Source organism: Synchiropus splendidus, chromosome 4, assembly GCF_027744825.2.
Source record: "Synchiropus splendidus isolate RoL2022-P1 chromosome 4, RoL_Sspl_1.0, whole genome shotgun sequence".
Lineage (NCBI taxonomy): Eukaryota > Metazoa > Chordata > Actinopteri > Syngnathiformes > Callionymidae > Synchiropus > Synchiropus splendidus.
In genome coordinates, this window is record NC_071337.1 from 15706343 (window position 1) to 15729755 (window position 23413).

The 23413-nt window shown below is 45.2% G+C and overlaps 1 protein-coding gene across 12 annotated transcripts in view; it reads left to right on the top strand.

Moving 5' to 3' along the window:
* Positions 1-20331, top strand: part of foxp2 (forkhead box P2) — a 117865-nt gene extending 97534 nt beyond the window's left edge. For 7 of the 12 annotated variants that reach the window (XM_053861925.1, XM_053861928.1, XM_053861929.1 and 4 more), the window contains 10 exons: positions 3179-3266; positions 4959-5042; positions 6936-7146; positions 7918-8021; positions 8147-8248; positions 11180-11301; positions 11466-11535; positions 11833-12137; positions 12604-12654; positions 16977-20331. In XM_053861925.1, coding sequence (XP_053717900.1) covers positions 3179-3266; positions 4959-5042; positions 6936-7146; positions 7918-8021; positions 8147-8248; positions 11180-11301; positions 11466-11535; positions 11833-12137; positions 12604-12654; positions 16977-17121 — 1282 coding nt within the window. In that variant the 3' untranslated portion in view covers positions 17122-20331. The remainder of the gene's footprint in view (positions 1-3178; positions 3267-4958; positions 5043-6935; positions 7147-7917; positions 8022-8146; positions 8249-11179; positions 11302-11465; positions 11536-11832; positions 12138-12603; positions 12655-16976) is intronic. The other 5 variants (XM_053861932.1, XM_053861937.1, XM_053861933.1 and 2 more) reach the window with 3 other exon arrangements.
* Positions 20332-23413: the final 3082 nt, after the last annotated feature.

Consider the following 23413-nt stretch of genomic DNA (forward strand, 5'->3'; position numbering starts at 1 on the left):
TCCTGGTCTGTTCCGTGATAAATCTCCAGCAGGCAGCTGGCAGAAGACGCCATTGCACTTCTTGCTAATTGTGCGTGTGTGTCATCGGGGGCCGCGCAAACACCCGGCAGAGATGTGCTTCCTGTCTAGACGTCACACACGCACAAGAATAAACACAGTCCCTGGTGAGGAGATGCGAAGAGGTGACCTCCGTTTTAAAGGTCTTGTCACAGTGCAGCAGACATGTGGAGGGCCAGAGGGGGGTGGGGGGTGCGGGAGGGGAGTCCTGCTTCATACGGAGACCACGACACTCACCGCTGCCTTGTGGGTTTAATTAGCAAAGGTTTAGTGACGTGCAGGTTTAGCGACGGAGCTCGCCATTTTAATCTGTGTGTGTGTTTATCGGAGCGTCTCTCCAAGTTGGGAGGACATTGATTTAGTGAGGTCACACGAGGTGACGCGAACACGAGTCTGGACGTCTCAATCCGACTCATGTTGTGAAAGAATTCTTAACGAAGCAATTAAAAGGCTTTGCCTAAAGAGATGGATGAGTTTACCATCGTTACCGATTAACAAGAAGAGCACTGGCTTTCCTTCACACCACAGCTTCTTACTTTATTGCTCCCGTCAAATATCATTATCGTTCAAACCTGTCCACAGTCTGAAATATTCAGGTTTTAGTGAAGTCCATGACTTACAGTTCTGCTTGTTGAGTCATTAGAGGCTAATGAATAATGAGTAATTGGGTCTACTGAGCCAGTCCTGGAACTTTCAGAGCCCTACGTTATCCCGAACAGGACTGAGCTCCATAGGACTCTTCTGACCAAATGAACTTGAGAGTACTGATAGTGGCAGTGTGTATTTGCTGGAAGGAGTTGGTAGACTCTTCCGTTTGTGGTGGTTGCACCTGAACCTATTTTGGGAGCCACTCCATCTCCAAGAGCAGGACGCCAAGGGTTATCATACCAGGTGCTCCAATTCTTCAAAAAGACCATTGAAAACTGGGCTGTAAAGCAAACTAGGTGAAGGACCAGTGGAGGTGGCATGTAAAATGTTGTTTGGCATTGTGGCCTAATAGGTCAAAAAGATGAAAAACTGACTGCACCATTTTCAAAAGCACTAAAGTGAACAAGACAGTGTGATCCGTTCACATTTGTGAGTGTGTTTGAGTCACATTCCCAAAGGTGTGAACCCTTCCACTCCGGCTCAGGAACATCTCCCCTGACCCTGATACCAGCGGCGGAGAGGAAGGGAAGTGAGGGATTTTGCATGACCTGCTTATGGAACACAAGTATATACACTTATCTTGTTAGTGGAAGAGGGGTTTCTTTCTTTTGCGGCATGAGGGTTTTGGTGTGGAAGTGTTCTCATGTTGCAGCAGTCAGTGTGTGTGTGTGTGTGTGTGTGTGTACAGTGGTGGAGTGCAGGGGTGTGATTGCGCATCTCCCCTGTCCTCCCCCCTCTAATGCACTGGAGGCAGCACTGTAAATGATCATTGAAGGGTCTGCGAGCTAAACCTATAATTACTGCAGATAAAGTGGCAGCTCTGGCATTTGGTTCCTCCTCAGATGCTTTTGTGAGTTTGTCACCGATGATCGCCGGCGCCAAGGCTCATTACTCGGCATCACAACACTTCTCTCATCCATATTTTTCTTACCATCGGATAAAAAAAAAAGGTCTCACTTAATGGCGAGTCTCTTATTGTGTCCCGCAGACAAAATCCAATCAAGACAGCAACAAAAAGAAAAGAAAAAATAATCGAGCGTTTTCTCCGTCTGGCTTTTCTGTTTCTTCCTAATGAGGCGGCAGACGCATTAAGTCGGTCCGGATGGAGCCGCCGCAGTGGAGGATGCTTTTGTGTCAAATGTTAAATTGTGTGTATTGTTTTGGGTAGAGGCGCGGAGGACAAAGCCATTCTTCCTTTCATTTGCCCGAGTTTGAAACCTGTGCGGGGCCATTGTCATGTTAAACACCGGCGTCACACACCAGCGTGTAACTTCTAATTACCTCGTTTGAACGCCGAACAATGCAGACAAACGGCCGCGGTGACGACAACACAACAGAGCTGAAGTTGATACCGTAGTCAGCGGCAGCCTGTTTTGATTCAATTAATTTAATCTGTCGCTGTCACACGCCAGTCGTTTGGAGGAAACATCAGCTGGATAAACAATTAAAAGATAATGGCTCATTATATAACCCGCCAGCTATTCATGTCAGACTGTAACGCAAATGTGGGGTTTTGCTGTGAGTGGTTGCTATAAGGTGTTTTCTGATGGAACTTTGAGTGTAGAGGAGTTACACGGCAACGTCTTTCCGGTTTCATGGTCATTTGTTGGAGGGCCAAACACCAGACCTTGTGCTCCACCTTCTCGACTCGTGAGGTCCTGAAGTACTTCCAAACCAGTACTCATGAAACTATTGTATGGATTAAAGCTCCCCAGAAAACACTAAAAAAATTGCACAATATGTTTGCAGAACCACCATTTGAGTTTAAAGAGGGGTTTAAACCATCTAGGTCCACATCTCCAAGACAATGGAAGTACAAACCCAGGATGTGCGTAGATTTCAGGTGGAGACGCTGCTAAGTGGGAAGCTCATTGTGAATTATTGGAAGGTTCCCCAGACGTGAGCAGTGATAATAGCTGTAGAAATTATTACGTGTGGAAAGAGGGCGCACTTCCTTCCATTGTTTTACAGGTGCAGGAAGAACATCTTTATCATCAGCTAGATATGGTTGCAGACTAGACCTTTTGTCTCACAGATAAGATAGAAAGGCAACTGGAGACACCTCGGTGCAAGCCTTTGTCCTGAACATTGGCACCCTGGAGTCAGTTTGTTGTGGTTCCACACTGGCGTTGAGGTTAAAAGTGGGTTCCATTGAACTAATAATTACAGCTTGAAATCATTGGTTCATCGCTGGCTATTTTTAACAGCCACCTTTGCAACTATGGAGTAGCTGGCATCCTCTACATGAGCTAGAAGCCGAAGCAGGTGGAGTTCACCTTAAAGCGGACTTCCCCTAATGCAGTCGGAGGCCATTGATCCAGAGGCCCTGGGGCAACCGTGCTCATAGCCATTCATCTCATTTCACCTCCTTTGTCTTTGACGCAGCACAGGTTCAAGATGCTCCTTTCTTCAACGAAAGAAACTATATCCAGGCTCAGCTCACGGTCTCTGTGTCCCGCCTTCTCTTCTGCAGGCATCTAAACAACGAGCACGCCCTGGATGACCGAAGCACCGCCCAGTGTCGAGTCCAGATGCAGGTGGTTCAGCAGCTGGAAATACAAGTGAGTCCTCCCAAACTTCAGCGCCCGGCCAAACTTTCTCCATCAAACGCACCAGCGGTGGACCGAGCCGCGGTCGGCACACAAGCAAGACCTGCCGGATCCAACAATGGCGACAGACAAAAGAATTCTTGGGCCGTGCGCCGAAAGCCATTATGGCGGTTTTAATTGAATTAAGCGAGCGATTCATTTTCTATTGCTTCCTTTCTTAACGCCCCCCGCGTCCTCCTCTCCTTCTTTCCAATTAATGACGAGCGCATCTCTGCCGCGCCGCGTGTTAATTAACTGCACTTTGCACCTGAAGAAGCTGAAAAGGAGGGAACTATTTTCGGGAGGTGGAGCGTGACCTTATTAAGAAGTCACGCTGGCGAGATAATGAGAGCGCTGATTGAGCGACACGACCGCTTGCCACCTCGGGAAACAAATAGACCTGTGTTCAACAGCAGGAAGCCCGAGTCCAGCGACATCTAGTGAGCAGCCTGTAGATGGAACGGTTTACGTCGTTCCATAGCAGTCTCAGACGAGCCAAAGGCAGAGCTTGTGGGCCACTTTTAGCCGACCAGTTCTCAAGATGGTTTCACCATGGCAACCAGAAGAGCCATGGATAAAAAGGAAATGAAAAGCAAAAATTTCTGGCGCCTGCAGAATTTGGCCTTTATGTTAGAAAAGCTGTTTGATTTATAAATATAAAATAAATCTGTGAATATCAAAAATATCCTACAAAAAATAAATAAACATGATTTTTTTTCCTGTTGAAAAAAGGAACTTAATCATCACCCAATTTTTACTGAAAAAAGAGAAATAAACAGCCTGTATTCAATGTTTTTGTTTTACTTCATGTAAGGGAAAGTGACTGCAGTTGGACAAGTGAAGCTCTACTTCTGATTCTTGTCTTCTTCCTCTTGCAGTAATGAGCATCATCTGTGTGTTTCCCCTTGTGTTTATATGTGTGTCTATGTTTGGTGGGTTTCACTCGGACCCTGTCACAGTGCCCCTCAACTAGATTGATGACGGCCAGTGGTCGGGGCCACTAACAGGACCAGGGGGGTGGGTCCACCTGGCAGCCAGTGTTTTCGACCCCGTCACCCCTCAGCTGCGTGGAGCTCCTAACAGAGTCCACGGGACTTTGAGTCGGCACTCGAGGCGCTAATTTATGACCCGGCAGCTTGTTACTGTCAGCGCTAGACTGACCCAAATTCTGCTATTGACAAAAAGATGAAATGCTATTTGTTTAGCCTGATCTGCTCCCTGCAGACTGTAGTAGTCTCCAGACATCTCCAGCAGAAGTCTCTGATCGCATCCGCAATCTTTATTTGTACCACGATCCATCACCGTTGCCTCTGTGAGATATCATGAGGCAGGAATGAAGCTTCAGAGGAGTTTCTTTGCTTTGAGAATGTGTGGAAGACCATAACTCACTTTTCTTTAGATATTCAGAAGACAATAACCAAAAAAATGACACAAATAAAATTAAATCAATGATGAAAACATTTGAATTAAATGAAATACATTTGTAAAATGATATTGAGAGAAATATAGTCTCAAACAATGAATAAAAAATGAAAATAAATGTTATTTTTCATGTGGGTTATGTATCTCTCCTTCTCTCTCTCACTCTATAGTTATAGAGAAGTTGATAATTATACATGAAAATACTTTCTTTACTTACTTTTCTTCTCCTGCTTCTTTCCCCAGCTCTCTAAAGAGCGTGAACGTCTGCAGGCCATGATGACCCACTTGCACATGCGACCCTCAGAACCCAAGTCCTCCCCCAAACCGGTGAGTGCATATTGTCCATGACGCCAGTCTGCGGTCGACAGCGAGACGTAATTCACTCTTAGCGTTCGTTTGACCGCCGCTCATCTCTGTGTGATGGATGTAATGGCCACAACAACTTGCCGCGTCTCACTTAGCTCACCGGCCGTGGCGAGGCGGCGGCACTTGAAGGTGTAATGGCAGGAGAAGACGAGTCATTTTGTCAACAAACACCTGAAAATAATGTGGCTGGTGCTTGAGATGGCTTGAATACACTGCAGCAAGATTGGCCGCTAAATAAGTCTGAGGTCGAACCAGTCATCGACCCCATGTTGCCGTTGACTGATGGTCCACACTGAAGAACTGGTTCAAATGTGAGACCAAACCAGAACACCTGCCCAAACCAAACCAAACCAAAACCTGTCATCACAGACATCATTTCAGTCTAGACGGAAAACTATGTTTTTCCTGGATAGAATTCTTTTCGTGTTAGCTGGTGTGCTAAGGATCCTGCTGACCCTGCTGTTGCAGAAAATGTTCATCTTTCTCTTAGTTTCACAGCAACTGTTTTTACGAAACAAACCTCCGACATTTAAAAGATGTGTATCGCACAGTGATGGATGTGATACCGGCTTTGAAGATGTTTCATGTCTTTGGTTTTAGGAAAGCTTGCCATTTTTTGCCTGTTCATTTAAAAAAAAAAAAAAAGTGGTTACTCGATTGCCTAGTTCCATCACAAATCCCAACCAAAAGAACAACTAAAATTGTTTTTAATTTTAGCTAAAACAGTTTGGCAGTTTGGCTTTAAACATAAAAAAAACAAAGCTACATTGCTAAGTGCTTGATCCAGCCAATTGTGTTCACAAACATTTATCACTGATCTGTAAATGATTTTTGAAAGGAAGTCTTTCCTCACTTAACTTGAGTCCTAAAGTCACCTCAGGTTGTAAGCGTTCTCTTTAGACTGGGCATGTTTCACCGTCTTTGGGCCTGACACCCCCTCATCCCTCCCCCCTCGCGACTGTAGAAGCTCATTAAGGCCAAGTGGACTTCTAATTACCATCAGACGGCTCCCGAGTATTTCAAACTTGACATTTGGTCGTATTTATCAACACACGCCACAAATGACCGGCGCTCTCCCGCTAGGCTGGTCCATCTCTCACCCACTCCGGCCCCTCCAAGCCCAATTCCCCTCACTGGCTTTTCAAGTTTGCTTCCTCTCTCGGCCGCATTCCACTTGTGGACTCACAATTAAGGCAATTTGGTTTGAATATGTATAACGGCGTCATTACCATTCCGGGTAAATTAGCGCAGAGACTAAAAGGTCAGTTAGGAATTTTCCAGTCGGTTAGCAGCGCTCACATGAGATTTGGGAAGCGAAGGAAGACGTCGGACCATTAGGAAATTGGATAACGGAGGAGTGTCCAGTCCAATAGACGTCTCCAGAACTTTGTGATTCACAGTGGGTTATGGGGTTGATATGTGATCAGTTGCTGTTTTAGTTGCAGCAGGAATCTTTTCTGTTTGTAATTGAAGATAAAGTTAAGCGATGACATTATTATTGATAGAGAAGTCTGATGTTCTGCCCTACTGGGGTGGTCTTCCTCTGAAGTCCTGTCTTCCACCGAGCATGTGATTGAGAACAAAACTGGTGACAACCCACTAATCCCGCTGTAAACAAGTGAAGGAGCCTGCTGATGCGTGTGAGCAGGGGAAGGCAGCGGAAAGCGACGAACAGAGAGATAAAGAGAAGGACAGAAGGCAGATGATCATTTGATAATCTGGAACATTGTGCTCTACTTACAATTCTGGTGATACAATTTGTTTGTCGCCATTAGAAGAGACTCCGTGTTGGGGTTTTGGGAGGGCAACAGCCCGAGACTCCCCAAATAACCCTCCAACGTCTCTCTTTCTCAGCTCAACCTGGTTTCCAGCGTCACCATGTCAAAGAACCTGCCCTCAGCGTCACCCCCAAACTTACCTCAGACTCCCACTACGCCCACGGCACCCATCACACCCATGGCAGCTATGCCACAGGTGCCCTCCGTGTTGGGCGGTGCCAACGTGCCCAGCATGGGCGCTATGCGAAGACGCCACTCGGACAAGTACTCCATGCCAATTTCGTCAGGTAGGTCCAACTACACAACACTCTAAAATGGGCACACACAAGTAAATACACATACACAGTGAGATGCACAAGTACATAGTGAGACACACTGACATATGGCCTGATATGCAAACATCCATAGTGCACTGGTAGCACTCATCCAAAAGCAACAACACTGCACAGCATGAACACAAAAACACACATTAACACAATGACACACACACATTCTTTCATCACTGAACTCATTTGTACGTTGTGTATGCTGACACAAACACGCCCCAGTATATATATATCATACGCACAAGATCACATGCTTTGTCGACACAGACGCACGTTGCGTCGAGTGCCGTTTATTCAACACTTGTGTGCGTTTAATCACCCTGCACGTAAACACGCTAGCGCTTCCTGCAAGCATCAATATTACATGCTCGTTAATTAAGTCGAAATAACGGTATTTAAATAAAATCCAATATTTATGACGCCTCTCCGAGCTTTGCATTTTTAAATGCTGCGCTTTGATGTTTGTATTTACGGCGTGTGTGTTTAGTGAGCATCAATTATTCAGGTCGGCCTGACGAATGACTCGCCGCGCTGTTACCGGCATGTTGAGGATCCTCGCGAGAGAGACAAATTAAAAATGCATTTTGTTAGGAATGATGATTTGATGTGACCCCGCCCCCATCTCCTCCCACCTCACCCCTCCTCCCTCTCCACCCACCTTTTTTTTTTTTTTTTAATTTGATGAAAGCTTGAGTCACTTCCTGAAGGATTAAAATTTACCAATTATTTCAGGTGGTGACACAGTATTTATTTTTCCAGAGATTGCCCCAAACTACGAGTTTTATAAGAACGCAGATGTCAGACCGCCGTTCACGTATGCAACCCTCATAAGACAGGTGAGTGGGAAGAAATTAACTTTTGGTGATTAGACTCAAATGAGTGAACCTTGCATGTGTGTGTGTGTGTGTGTGTGTGACAAGGCCTTGTGAGTCAATCATGATGGGATGTCATCTCCTTGCAGGCTATCATGGACTCTGCTGACATGCAGCTAACGCTTAACGAAATCTACAGCTGGTTCACGCGCACCTTCGCCTACTTCAGACGCAACGCCGCCACCTGGAAGGTAAATCCCTCAGAAATGCTGTGACTTGTAGAGAGATCATTTACTTCCTCCTTTTACTCGCTGCCTTTTAAGAACAGCGTAATGAAGAGTGCCTGGTCAACAGGCTGTGAATGAGCAGTTTTGCCTTTGCAAGCGTGGCAGGAACGAGAACTGTGAAAACAAACATTAACGCATCACAAAAGTAGCGTTCTGTGCGCTACTGTCGATGTAGCGCCCCCTATGTAGCACCATTGGGAGCAGTTTTCTGTGCAATGTGGACGCGCCCCGTGGACGCTTCATCGGGCCGCTAAAGAGTTAATTAGGCAAAAGTATTTTTTCCCTCCGATCACTTGACATAATTAATAGCGGCGGCAGCGGAGAAATCATAATTCGGCGGTGTGTGAGCGATTAGCGCTCTTCAACGTTGCCTCTTTATTTATTTCCCGTTTGGAAGTGACAGCCGAGAGAACGCCTCCATTTTCTTTCTTTTTTCCTCCTTCATTTAGAGCAATTAATAGCGGCGTGTGGAGAGGAGCGGCGAGCGCTCTGACGCACTAATTATACAGCAGCCACTCCATCATCAGCAGCTTTTGTTAACAGAGCCCCCCCCACACACACCTCATCCCACCCCGCTTCCCCCCCCCGACGCCGCCTCCTCTGGAATATCATTGGTTAATTAGTGAGGAAAAATGGCTGTTTGCTTATTATTAACCAACTCGAAGCGAAAATACACACGAAATTAAACACACTGAGCTGTGATGCATTGAGGTGCATCTGGGATAATAATGTGTTTTGTTTGTGAACAAATGATGTTTCAGCCGGAGCTGAAGTGGCACTAACTTTATCGTCCACAAAAACGCATCAGCCGACCGATAAAGCAGTGTTTCAGTCTGTTAGCTCCGTTTGCGCCTTGGTGGACGCCCACATGGCCGGGGCGGGGGCGGGTGGTGGATTTGGGGGGGGGGGGGTCAGGCTCTCATCTGCATGTGAGACATGGCTCCAGATTTAGTTAAAAAAGTGAATTAATTTGGATTTGGGATGCAAATGAGCGGCGGGGCGCGGACAGTCGGCGGACACAAACGTGCTCCGCTGGATCCGAGGAAGTGGTAAAAACTCCATATTTACATTCCTTTGTGCGTCGCCGCGGTGATTAACGCCCAGAATTTGTTTAAAGGAAGAGAATGAAAGGTAGTTTAATATCTCATCAGCTCAGAAGAAGAATCTCCCTCCTCGTCCCCTCTTTCTTCCTCCTCTCATCCAGAAGCTTATTAGTTCTAACTATATAGCATGCATAATAAAACTGCTCATTTGCTCATTAATATTAAAATTATCATATTCACAGCCACGGGCATTAAGATCAATCAAATCCAGGGATTTTCAGGTCAGATGCGAGATCTGCTTATGAGTTTTTTTCTCCTCCTGAATCCCTTTTTTCTGGCAGAAAGAGCAGCAGGATGATAAATATGAGCGGCAGGGATATTAAAGCCGCCGTTATTATTTGTGGAGTCTGATGCATGTTTTAATTATGGAGCCTATACAGCACGGCGGCGCTTCGTCTTCGCTGCGCCCCCAAATCATTGTCACCGTGATCATTGCTGTTGTTGTTGTCAAATCCTCACCACCTTTGTTGTGTGTCCGCAATTGAGCATTAGACCCTAAGACACGCACCTTCACCATTCATTTACATGTAGACGCGTGTGCATATATATTCATATACACACGTGCATTTAAACAAATACATGCTTGCATTTGTTTAATGCTGCATCGTGAATACATTGGATCACACAATTGCATACAGTCGCACACACAAACATTCTGCCAATGCCCTGAACTCTGACATTTTCAGACACTGAACACTGTAACACAAATCTGACTATGAAAACACACATCATACAAAGCCATTTCCTACTGTAAACGGTCATTTTTTACAAATATTTGTTCACACACTAAAATGAACACACATTTACACAGTATCCTCGGCACATTCACGACCTCTACATGCATGTGGTGTATGCAAAGATGTGAACATTTTTCATGTACACACACACGTACCGCTGTCTTTGTGGGGACAGTTCATTGACTTTCATGCTTACCCCGGCCTCTCTCCCTAAACCTAGCCATGCAAACCAAAGATCCAGTTATTATGAAGTTTTAATCCTCTAATTCAGGTTTAACTTTGAGGGGACTGTCCCCACAAAGCAAAATGTCTTCACAAGTCAGTGTGTTTCCAAGAAATGGTCCTCACAAGAATAGAGATACTGTTTCACACACCCACATATAAGCTTTGCAGACATGTTCACAGACTAATCGAGACACACAAAAATACACACACTGATAAACATCTGAGTAAAAACCCTCACTGGGATACTGACATACATTTTAAAATTCACGCTAACGCACACTTATATCTCAAGCACACACAGAAGTTCATATGTTATAGCTACATTCCTTCCTTCAAAGCACTCACTTTTGCTCTTGTGTTAATGTACACTCTCTGTCAATCTCAGTACTTCCATTAACACATGCATACACACAATCACAGTTTGGCTTTAAACATACAGTTACACAAACCAGTGTTGACCACACTGTTGTTTAAGTCATACGTACACACAGATATATCCTCAAATGTGGTTGTGTGTTTGCATGAAGAAACATCCGTTCAACAATGGACTTTGCTACACACGTTCGTGGAGCTTGGGAGCCAGCGCACTCAGGCACACACTCGTCATCAGTGAGGACGTCCATTAAGACGCAGCGTCCGCGCTGCTGACATCAGCCCCGCCACTCATGTCCCGCGCTGATTAGCTTCTTTTAGCGCACTCGCGCTGATTGATACGTGCAGCACTTATGCGGTATAATTAAATCAGCCGTGTGAAGGTTCTGCTCTCTCATAAATGTATGGTGGAGGACGGACAGAGAGTGATGCCCTGACCTGTGTGTGTGTGTCCACAGAACGCCGTCCGCCACAACCTCAGTCTGCACAAGTGCTTTGTGCGCGTGGAGAATGTGAAGGGAGCTGTGTGGACGGTGGACGAGGTGGAGTACCAGAAGCGCCGCTCACAAAAGATCACGGGGTACGAACCCATGCACTCTTCACCTGATGATCGAACAATAAAACACACAGCAGTGGGGTGCTCTCCCTGCAGATTTAAAGGAGCATAAGTAGTACTATTACCAGAAAGAAGTCACTCTTTGTTACGTTTATGCATGACTAACAAGAGCTGTGTGTCGGTCTCAGGAGTCCGTCCCTGGTCAAGAACCTTCCCTCCAGTCTGGGCTACGGAACCGCCCTCAACGCAAGCTTACAGGTCAGAACCAGAAGCGGCACCTCTGTTGTTGTCCTCTCCCTCTTCCTGGAAGGTTGATGGCGGTGTGTGAGGACTGGCATGAATATTGATGGTGGCTGTCATGAAAGATTTGGCTCACTCGCTACACGGAGCGCCGTTCATGGCAGAAAGTTTAAAATTTTAATCAGCCAATATAACTTTAATGCTCAGCAGGCAGAAGTGTCAAGAGTTCTCCTCTCAGGTGGACAACTTGGACTGGAAGGGGAGATGTGTTGTCGTCCCACCGCGATTCTAAGTCCTTCCTCTCTCCACCTGCAGGCAGCGCTCGCCGAGACCTCGCTCCCCCTGCTGGGCACCCCGGGACTCATGAACAGCAGCGCCGCCGGTCCAATGGGTGGCTGCCACGGACTCCTTGGCGGTGACCCATCTGGACTCATGGGAGGCAGTCCACCCGGGCTGCTTGGGGGAAGCCCGCCGGGTCTTCTAGGTGGAAGCCCCCCAGGAACTATCAGTAGCAGCCCTCCCACCCTGCTGCACGCCAACCACGAGGAGCTGAACGGGTCTCTGGATCACCTGGACACTAACGGACACAGCAGCCCTGGATACTCCCCTCCAGTACACATGTGAGCCAAACTGCATTCATCACATTTGTAGTCACAGTCATGTAGTCACAGTCATGTGACAGCCTAGAAGTTTGCAGAGGTATTTATTCAATTCATTGCTTTGGTGAATTTCCTCCTTGTGGTGTCAATGAAGTCTCCCTCATCCTTTATCAAAAAAGAAGGAATTGAGAGTTGAGCCCATTTTTTTCTATTTTAGGTCATCATCATTTTTCAATATTTTGCTTATATATTTTTTCTAAATAATTATATATGCTAAGATTAGGTGCACACATCCCTTAATACCAACTATCAGTGGATGTGTTCAACCAAATCAACCAAAAACAAAAAACTGAGACTGCTAGACGGGTCAGGCGTGTTCTTGTGGGCAGAGCGGTGAGCGGCGCACGTGTCAAAGCTGCTGGAGCTTCTGTGACTGAATTGATCGTGTCCCTGTTGTTAGTTTAATGGCCTGATATTTGACCCACAGCGGCAGTTTGGGCTCCAGTTTGACCCGAGGCCACAGATCAGTCTTCACATGGTACGAGACCTCCGCCACTCTCTTCTTCTTCTCTCCTTCCAGCACCAGTTCTCTGCCGTGGTTAATATTCAGTAGTCCTGCTTTCATTACCTTAATGGAACGCGTAGAAAACTCATGCGACATTCATGACCCGCCGTCGTCTTCTCACCCGACCCTGTGTTTTTGGAATGTTTGTGAAGAGACGAAACCCCGTCTCGCGACCACGACATCCTCAAAATGGAAGAAATGTGTTTTTTCGCGAGCGTCTTTTCTCCAAGATCACCGTAAATAATGGAAGAGCCGTCACGCGGAGCTAAAGAGAACATCACCTTAAAGGCCTCTCTTCGGAGAGGACACCTCGGCACAAATTAGACAAACCGCCTCTTCCTCCTCCTCTTCCTCCGAAGCCGGAGGTTAATGCCGCCTGTTTAACCGCACACCCCATTGCCTCAGGCCCGGCCGGTGCTTTGCGTGCATGCAATCCAGCCGTGTTCACCCCGAGGGGTCGGAATAAAGAATCACCACTGCAGAAATTAGCTTCACTGGTTCACTTCAAAGCCAGTACTCAAAATACTCCAATAAAAATGTTACTTGGCTTCTAGCATCAGGCTATGTGGAGCTGACATCACATCCTGTTATAGTATTTATGTATATTTATAGTGTTTATGATCTGACAGAAGCTTTGAGAATCAGAATGAAAGGTCAACAGTCTTGAAGAGACTCTCTCCCAGACTGGACTGAGTCACAATGTGAGTCAAAATTATGTGTGATCATGAGTTGTATTTGACTGAGGACTCAGGAGATGCAGAGACTCTCTTATGTTTGTGTCCTGGAGTAGGATTCACGCACATCTGGACGGTCACTACTCTGATCATGGATTACTCCATGAGCTAGATGCTCTTTAAAAAGTACTATTTTGTCAGTGGTACCAAAGTGAGTCCTTCAATCTGACAAAAACATCAAGCAAGCATTCTCCTTTCAAGGACGCAACTAGAATTTGACTGACCCACCTTCCATCTATCTGTTTTAGTCAACAAGTACACAACACGCTACATGAATCAGAGCACAACTCAACTAATGCTGGTGACTAATGCTCGGGACTCAATACCATTGGCCTGAGCACTTCCTGTGTAGAATTCAAGAATTCACACAAGGTTTTTTCCACACAGGACGCAGGTTCTACTTGTCAGTGAGAGCTTGGGTTCATTCATTCATAAGTGTTGGACAATTGTGTTGGACTTAGTTTTTTAACTATTGAAAAGACAGTTGAGGAGCAACTCTCTGACTCAATTGTTTCACGTTCGCTAATGACTCATAGTGAGGTGTTGCAAACGTCTTTGATCTGCTCCAGGTTTCATCCCCTCCCCGTCCCATCATGTCTCTGGACTAATGACCTTATTTGCATCCCCGACATACCTCTGCATGATGGCAGCTGCTAATCACCCACTGGTGTGAGTGCACACTCACAGATTTATGACGGAGTCCGGCGTTTACCGTGGAACCACGCGGTAGTAATAGCGGTTCCACATTAAGTGTTAAATGAGTCATGTTTTTAATAAAGCGTTAGCTGAATTGCGTCCCGCTTTTTACCCCCCTGCCCTCGGCACAACGACACCTACCAACATGCGCCATTCTGACAGACGTCATCGACGAACAAAGCCATTGCTGACTAGAACCAGCTGGGCTTTACACTTGAGCGTCGGATTCAAAAACAATTCACTACTTCTACTTTGGCTCAATCTACTACTGAAGCTGCTGTTGGAACTGTGACTACTGCTGCAACTGCTCCTACTACAACTGCACGTAGTAATTATAAGAATAACTACCACGGTATTAATATTGATAATATTGCAACTATAACTATAAAAATATTAAATACTTGGTACTACTACTACTCCTATAACTACTACTGTACTACTGCGAGGACAACTACTGCTCATCACAGGTGCAGTAAGTTTGTGTGTGTGGAAATCTTCTCACAAACTCCACATCAGAATGTTTATATATAGAAATTGGTGGTGGATATTGCCATCGATTTATTTTTAACTGGGATGAATCGATGGAATGGAACACAAGCAGGTTGAGAATTAGATGCATTCATTCTCCTACTGGCGTCATAGTGTCTGTGGTGTCCTGTAAGTGAAGTCCTCTGCCGAAGGAAAGGAAGGAATTTAAATAATAAATAATAACTAGCAAAAACATACAGATTTGCAGCAGCTGGGCTGTTAACCCTGTGACATCTGACATTTTTTTTCAGTCACAGACTTCTGCTTCCATCAGCCACTTCGAAGTTGCATGTTGCAATTGTTAATAATAATTGAACGTTTGTGAACTAGGTTGTAGTTACACAATAGTGAAATGAATTCTCAGGTAGAGTAGATTTATAGCAAGTTCAGCTCATACAAGTAACATCCGACTTACGACCGGGATCGGTTCCGACCAACCAGTCGTAATTCAGATTGGACGTTCAAAATGCCCGACGTGAGGGTTATAGGTACTACTGTATAAGATATACGATGTCAATCTGTTGCATTTTTAAGAAACTTTTTCTATTGAATACTATTATATACCAAGCTGTTTACAGCTGTAACTGTCGTACGCGATGCCAGGCTGCTACGTGCTGCGGTGCCAGACATTGAATAAAAAAAAAAAAGCATCTGCTGGCCGTGGTCTTAAGTACGGGTGGACGTAAGTCGAGCAGGTCGTAAGTCGAATGCTACTTGTATTTAGTCAGATATTGGTCATGCCATGAAGCAAATCACCTTTATCGTAGAGTCATGATAACAACGTTGGTAAGGATAAACACAGCAGGCGTGTCCTTGCCTCGCTACATTCCCGAGCCATCATGGAGGCTTTCATTCGGAATATTAATTTACAGTATTTGCTGCTGAATATTAACGTCATCTGTGCCTTTTAAAATTCTTTTCAAACCGAAGCCCCCCTTCTCAGCGACGGGGAGAGTGCGGCCATGAGACACGTCCTAATGTACTTGAGCGTGATAACCCCCCTCCTGAGAAGTCTGGGGGGAGTGATGCATCCAAAGTGTCAGGAATAATGAGGTTTGTCAGATGTAGCCTCTCCCCGGCCCTGGATCATGTTCTGCCTTGTTTGTGTGTGTGACAGCATTATTCTTCTGGCTCGCCGCCCACTCCGGTGCTGTCCTGCAGGGTGCAGGCTGCCATCCCGGCCCACGGCCGCTGGACGGCAACCAGAGATATTCATCCATTCACAGTTAAAAACATGGATCACGGTGTCCGCCGCAACTGCCAGGGCTGAAGTTGATTAATGGCAGAACCTCGCTGCCGCTTTTTCCTCTTGAGGAGCGACACGCACAGGCGCCGCATATTAACGAGCAGCTTTCTATTAACTAGATAAAAAAGCTTCTGCCTTTGCTCCGGGGGACTGGGGATGAGATATTCTCCATTATTTATCATGTGGCCTGTTTTCCCCTCCTCTTCTGCCGCCTCTCCCCCTCTCCGCTTCTTTTCATGTATTTCAACCTGGTGTCATCAGTAAACTTCTAAATGCCAAACATGTCGCAGCTTATCATACGAACACGCGCCGCCTTTTCTCCCATGCAACTTTCATGCGGCGGATCGCGAGGCTTCGTGTCAAATTAGCATCCAGCTAAACAACACGCTTGTTCCGTCGCAGGACGCTCCTAATGGCCTTTTGATGCAACAAAATATTTGTCTGCGGCACACGACATGCTCTGCATATGCTCCCGCTGACTTCCACGAAATGTTCGCACTGTCTTCACGTTCCCGCCGTCCACACACGATTCCTCCGTCATCGCGACGTCACACGTTCCGTTTGTCTGCGTGAGCTGTTCCCACCGTCTCCACCACAACTGTTATTTCAATAGCTGTCTTTGTGTCGAGTTGAGTTGGGCAGTGTTTTTTTAAAAATGCTTTTTTTCTATTTTATAAGATGTTTTTGTATTGAATGTTTTTTTCCTTGTTACTATTGCTTAAAAATTTTATGCATAGTAATTGTCCTCTAAAATGTTTAATTTTTATTCAGGAGGAAATCGGTTATAAATCAGTTAAGACTGCTGATTTTTGTCTTTTTGTTTTATTTTCCAATTCCTGAAAAATTTAATTTTCATCTGCAATTTCAATATTTTAAAAATACCTTTTTTTTCTTAAATATGATTTTAATATATTGCCCAATTGTCTATTTTTGTTCTATCTTTTTTTTATTTTACCTCCCTGATGTTTCAATATTAAAAGAAATATATTCATAAATATATTTAAAAATATTGAAATAAGTCTAGGTTTCCTACATCAGAAAAATGCTAGTCTATTTTCCTGGGAACTAACATCTGCATGTTTCTCTTTCAGGCCGCCAGTTCATGTGAAGGAAGAACCGCTGAACATGGACGACGACGACTGTCCGATGTCGCTGGTCACGACGGCTAACCATAGTCCAGAGCTGGACGACGACCGGGAGCTGGAGGAAGGGAACTTGTCGGAGGACCTTGAGTGACTAGGGCAGGTTTTTAGCCCTGTCACTTTGCCGCACTACTTCTCCCACACAGACTAAAAACCACTTCCCGCCGTTTCTCACCACTGGGACTATTTATTGAGCATGCATCCGGACAGAAGGAACTCTATGTTGGAGACCTTAGGGATTCCCGAAAAACCCAGACAGGCATAAGATGCCTGTTTCATTAAAAAAAAAAAACTGCTTAGCGACAGCGTGGGCCCAACAGGACGGAGGAGCGATGGAATCCGCGGCGTCATATACTGCCAAAAACATGGTTTATGTGAATATTCTAGTTGTTGCTGTCTCCTGACAATTGCTGGTTCAATTCTTCATTTGCACACCACATGTTCCCGAAATTTCCGTCACTGCCTGTTTGTCGCTTCCCACTTTTCTTTCTTATCCTGTTTCGTTGAATTTCCGAGCCACATAAGAGCCACGCCACCTGAGAGGAACGGGAAGGACTGTTCAAAATGAGGCAACGACTGCCACAAGGCTAGCTGGTGTGTGGCACCACGTGCTTCTCTCACACGGTCCTCCTCACCTCCTCGTCGGGAAAAAGCTTTGTCTACCTGAAAACAGTCGCAGGCAACAGCTAGAAACCAAAGCCAATGTGAGCGAACGGCTTCTGGACGGGAGCCGCCCACCAAACCGGTCCGACTTCAGTACAAAGAGACGCTTTCTGTTCCGCTAAAACTACCTTCGAATAACTCTGGGATTGTTTCACTTTTGCCCAAAAAACGGCGACCAGGAGACAAAAAAAAAAGAAAAAAGAGGGGAACATGTGATGCGTACTTGTGATGTAGCGCTGGATGCTAACAGTGACTCATGACCAAAATGTGTATGTGCACTCCATGTGTTCGTAACCTGGTGATTATTTAAAAGTGGCAGTTGTGTTCCGATAAAAAACAGAAACCTTCGCTAACCAAACAATATCTAGTGAAGCCAAATAATCTCATGTTGAAATGACGAGGCTACTCTGCTTGGTTAAGAAAAGATCGGTTCTACAGCCATCGCAGTGTTTTGTAATGATACAAAAGAATTGTAGAGATTTGGTCTCGTCATTTCCTCGCAGCTAAAGTAATCTCAAAAACGTGTTGCTTTAACGCTCATTTCTGTTTTCAGTAGGGTTGGGTGCCGAGCGCGATCTACTTTTTCAACGAATAATACCGATTAAATAGGAGTCGATTATGTGGACACAACACATCAATACTTTCAACGGCAGGATCGCTCCACTTGCTTGCTGCAGTTGCACTTGTCAGACTCAAGTTTACTCAGATGGGAAACGTGCTTTCGAAGAGGTTGTCGCCAAAGATCTGTTTTTCTTAACTCATCTAAGTCACTACTGTCCACACACAGTCAGAACCAAGCGGAAAGAGTAGGGTCAACCTCCTGCTCGAATTTGCTACCCAGCAGAATAAAACAATGTGCAAAGGCTCAACCAAAAAGATCAATGTTACCGAAGTTTGCCAAACCAAAATATTCACCGAGAGGTTTTCACGAACAAAGGTTAGATCAGACTTAAAAAGACTGAACAACCTGTGGTGTCCCCAAGGGACTGTTCCAGATTCTGTGTTGCAGGGGTCAGTTTTCATTACCCTTCTTTAGCTGTGGAACAATAGTCAAGGATTGGTTGGCAAGAATCGTCCCATCAGACTTTTTTGGATCCTGCATACATGGGTAACTGGATTCCGCACAAATTTGCAGAACACTGGGACCTGTGCAGGGTTCTCCTCAGCTATCTCAACACTGGGAAACTGACCCCCCCAACGATTTTTCCCGTGTAGGGGGAGTTTTCCGCTGTTTTTGTCAATATGCAGAGATGTGTGACTCGCAATATCAGTGCCGCCATCCCGCCACTAGGAGGGAAGACGCCCCTTCAGAGAGAAAAAAAACTGGGAAGAACCCTGCTCTTTAGGTCTCATGTCGTTCTTAAATTTTTACGCGAGCGGTACCCAACCCTAGTTCTCAGTAAACCAAAGTTACACAAAGTTCTGCCTCCTCTTGTACACAAAAACAACTAGACCGAGGCTTGCTAGCATCTTGGCTCGGACACAGCTAGCAGTTTACTCCTTTGCAGATGAACAAACGTGCGATGATGAGTGATGTGTAATACTGTATTACAGCTTTACGAAGGTGGCTAAGTTCCCCTCCAGCGGGGCGCATCTACTTCTTTTAATACTTGGCTGGAGTCTGCGACGTGAAGATGAAGTTCTGAACAAACGTACCAAATAACTAGTACGCTGTCTTTCAACATGAAAAAAAAGGGTTTCCCACTTTACCCCCAAATCTCTGAAAGCTTCTACCTCTGCACCAGACGATTTCAATTCCGCACGCTCCGACACAAACCAACGTTTACATTCCCCGCGATCCGGAAGCTAGCAACGTTACGTCCTGAGAAACTTCGTAGATGGATGACGTAGATTCAACCTGTGAGGGAATTTTGTGTTTATTAAAACATGCATGTGGAAAAAAAAAAGAAGACTGGAAACAATAAAAATCTGGACGAAATATACGAAGATGTTACCTCAAAGTTCCGGGACGGTCCGCCACAGAAATGTTACCTGTAGAGTGCATGTATTTTTTTTTTGGTTTTTTTTTTTGTACAAATGAAAAATAGTTGCTTGCACATGAACACCAGGAAGACCTCCAGAACTGATCTCCACTAGATTTTAGGATTGTCTGGACTTTCTGGCTTTAATTTGTCTGTATTTTGATAACTGTGCATACTTATGTATAAACGAAAACGGAAAAAAAAAAATTCGGTGGAGGAATTTGCCGATCTTCTTTTCTATAAGAGAAAAATATCTGTGTTTCTTTCTGGGATTTTTACTGTTTCATTGCTCGCTCGATAGCAAACCTGCTTTTCTGCATCTGCTTTGCGTAGCTGTAAGGCTTTAACCTGACGTGTGTATTTATTGCTTGTACCTCTGTGGAGACTTTGACGAAACATTATGACCGGCAGTCATGTATCCTTTCTACGGCTTAATAAGTGGGACTCGCACCCTTCTATGTATACAGTCGATCGGAACCGTAGCAAACATTTATGTACTTGGTGGTTTTATTTCCCACTTTCTGTTGGTGGTTATGAGTTCCATCCCATTACTGTGTACTGTGTCTGAGGTTCTCCAACGTTTAGAAGGTCATGGTTGAAAATTGATCTTATTTTCTGTATTCATGGCATTTCACTGCTGAATAAAATAAAGGACCAAAACTTGGAATTTAAAAATACTGAATATTTATTGACAATCCGTTGTCCTCTCCATGTCGGATATGAGATCATGCCCCAGGTGGAGGAGGTGAAGTGTGATGACTAAAGCATGGAGCATGTGCTGGATTGATGGACTGCTGGGTCTTGAGGTGATGACTCATGAGGTGAAAGAAGAGTGGAGCCAAATAACAAAGCTCAACTTTTACGATTGTTCCTAAGTTCTTTTGTGGACACAAGCTTTGGATGGTGGCTGAAAGAAGCTGGGTGTGGACCTCCTATGGGAGAATGAAAGTAGAACCACTGCTCCACCCAGAGTTGAGACATTGAGGATTTCTCCTCGGAGGATGCACAGAGGCAGCTGACCACTGACAGAGAAGACCTCAGTGCTGACCCAGAAGAAAGGTCCTGGGGAAAGGAATGCCTGCCCTCTCTGACTTGGCATCTTCATCACATGTGCTGTCCCTCAATAATGAGCGATTGGAGATCAGGCCATGTCGGTGGCGGTCAAGAGCTCGGCCCCAGGCTCAGGGAACCAAACAAACTTTGGCTTCTGCAAACAATCTTTAAACCTCTTCCCTCATGGTCCTAATGCCACATGTTTGGGCGACTTGACTGGACCCACCTTGCCAGGCAGCCAACCCTTCATTGAGATTCAAACAGACTCTGGCGTGACCGCTCTGCTGCTCATTACCCCGCTTGTATTCAGACAGGTTCCAGCGGCTAACCCCGGACTCACTGGGGCCCTGTGAATGATGTCCAGGGGTCATTTGATGGTAATGCTGATGCACGCTCTTTGCTAGGTGTCCCAGGAGGGGTCTGGGTCTCCGGCACAAGACGGTCTCGGGCAGCAGCCGTGGCCAGTTAGCTCGCCAGCGCTGCTGCTCCAGCGCTGATTATGCACTCTGAAGTGTTTGTGGAGCCGAGCGAGGGATGGGGCAAGATCCGGTACACAACCATCAGGGGGGTGAAGACTCTTCTTCTGAGTCACACTGGCTGGATTTCATGAAGTGCCATTTGTTTACAGCCCGGTTCATTCGGATTTACAAATGTTGAACAATAGGACGTCATAAAACACAACGTGTCATTTGAGACAAAGGGCAAATTTACGTGCGATTTCACTGTTGCAAAGTGGTCAGCTCCCGGTGTTACCATGTCCTGCGGTGCAAGTCAGGGAGCAGTTCTCACAAGAACTCAACTAAATGCCCTGTCAGATACCAAATTACATTCAGGCGGAATGGATGAAAGAGTAACTTTTTTTCCCTCAAGAACTGCAGAATGAAGGAGAAAAAAAAGGGCTCCAGAAGGGGCACTTTTCAAATTCAGGGAAAAAAAGCTGGTGGTCGTGTCATGTCCTTGCTTTGTTTATTTCTCAGTGATTCATTGAGCATGTGGCAATTATTTTACATTCAAACATCTTTATTTTTTTATTTCTAAACTTATACAATCTTATGAGCGACCTGACAGAAGAATTAAATCTTGAGTCAATGAAAGATGGTGTGAAACATCAGAAATTAATTTTCTGAATCATATTCAAAGAAAAAAATCATCTTATATTTGAATAATATGTTAAATATTGAAATATACATAGTATTTTTGGGGCTGTCATGAGATTACTTTTTTTAATTCTCAATTAATTGCACTAAAGCTGAGTTAAGTCGCCATTGATGGCAAATAAATCATCACCTTATGTATCCACTCTAACTTAAAGGAAGACTTCATCAATTGTCCATTAGTTCTTGAAGTGTTTTGCTACTTACTTTTAGCTTGTTTTTGAGCCTCTGAAGTTCTAAACAATGGTCTTGACAGTATCTGTTATGTTGGGTAGTAAACAAATGTTTGCATTGGGAAAGCAACTCTGCTTTAGTATGATTCATTGAGATATTTGTATATTATAGTATGTTATTGATGTGATATTGTTTTAGCTGCTCTGGTGTTTCATTGTTTCCTTTTTGCGAAAGTGACTGTCTCTGGACTTCCTGTTGCCTGGCCAGCAGACAAGACTCCTTGTGTCCTCACAACTTTATTTGAGGAGGAAGTGGTTTTGTTGATCTGTTCAACACAACTACTGTTGTCATCTGAATTATGACTTGGAATCAGTTATCAGTCGTGTTTGTCGATTTGCTTCCAAATTTTATTCACTGAGAAATTTTGTTTGAGCAAACTTGGCCTCAGAAGTTCTGTGAGGAACATACTTGGACCAGGCTCCATTGTTCTGATCTGATGTGAAGCGACCCTTTATTGAGTCTGAAAGAGATTCATGCGGAAGCCTTGACCCGCTGGTGCAGGTCCGCTCCTCAGACCTGGAGCCTCCGGGCAGGAAAGACGGCCGAGGACATTTGTGGCGCCTCCAGCCCAAATTGAGGTCATCCTCATCCTCAACATCATCTTTACAGTAGCCAAGTCCGGAAGTATCTTTCTTAATCTGCAGTCAAGTTGATTTGGGAGGCGTCCGGCCTCAGGGCACACGGTTCAGAAGACAGAGAAACCCTCTGTGACAAGTTCTCGGACAGATTACTGGTCTGGTTCTGTGGAACTACTTCCCACCCAAACTGAAGTTTGTTGGATCTGGTCTTCAGATACAAGGCCAGTCTGACATAGTAGTTTTCCCTCAAACAAACAAGTATGGAGCTCTGCACTCAAGCAGAAAACCAGAAATGAAGTAGGTATGTAAAAAATACACTTAATTCATCCTCTATACTTTAAAATGTTTTAATATTTTTTGGGCACGTGGCCTGCAAACAACCGAGCCATATGATCCTGCCGCATCTGTTGTTTGGGGCAAATAAAAACAAAAAGTTTTGTTGAAGATCTTTGAGGGGGGGGCGCTGGTGATGTGAGGGGGGGAGATTTTAACGACGTGCGGACGCTCCTCTGTAATCACTGCTCCGCCGCGGCGTGCTAACGCTGTTGGACAGCGGCGGATCGCACTCGCTAGCTCGCTTCATTAGCGTGTCGTTCTCGCTCCACATCAGAGGCTTTAATTGTGACGCTGAATATTCACAGCGTTCCGCGGAAGACTAATCAAAGTGGATCCACTTGTATTATTAATACCCCAAATCAGCCGCTTGCTTTTTTAATAAATAA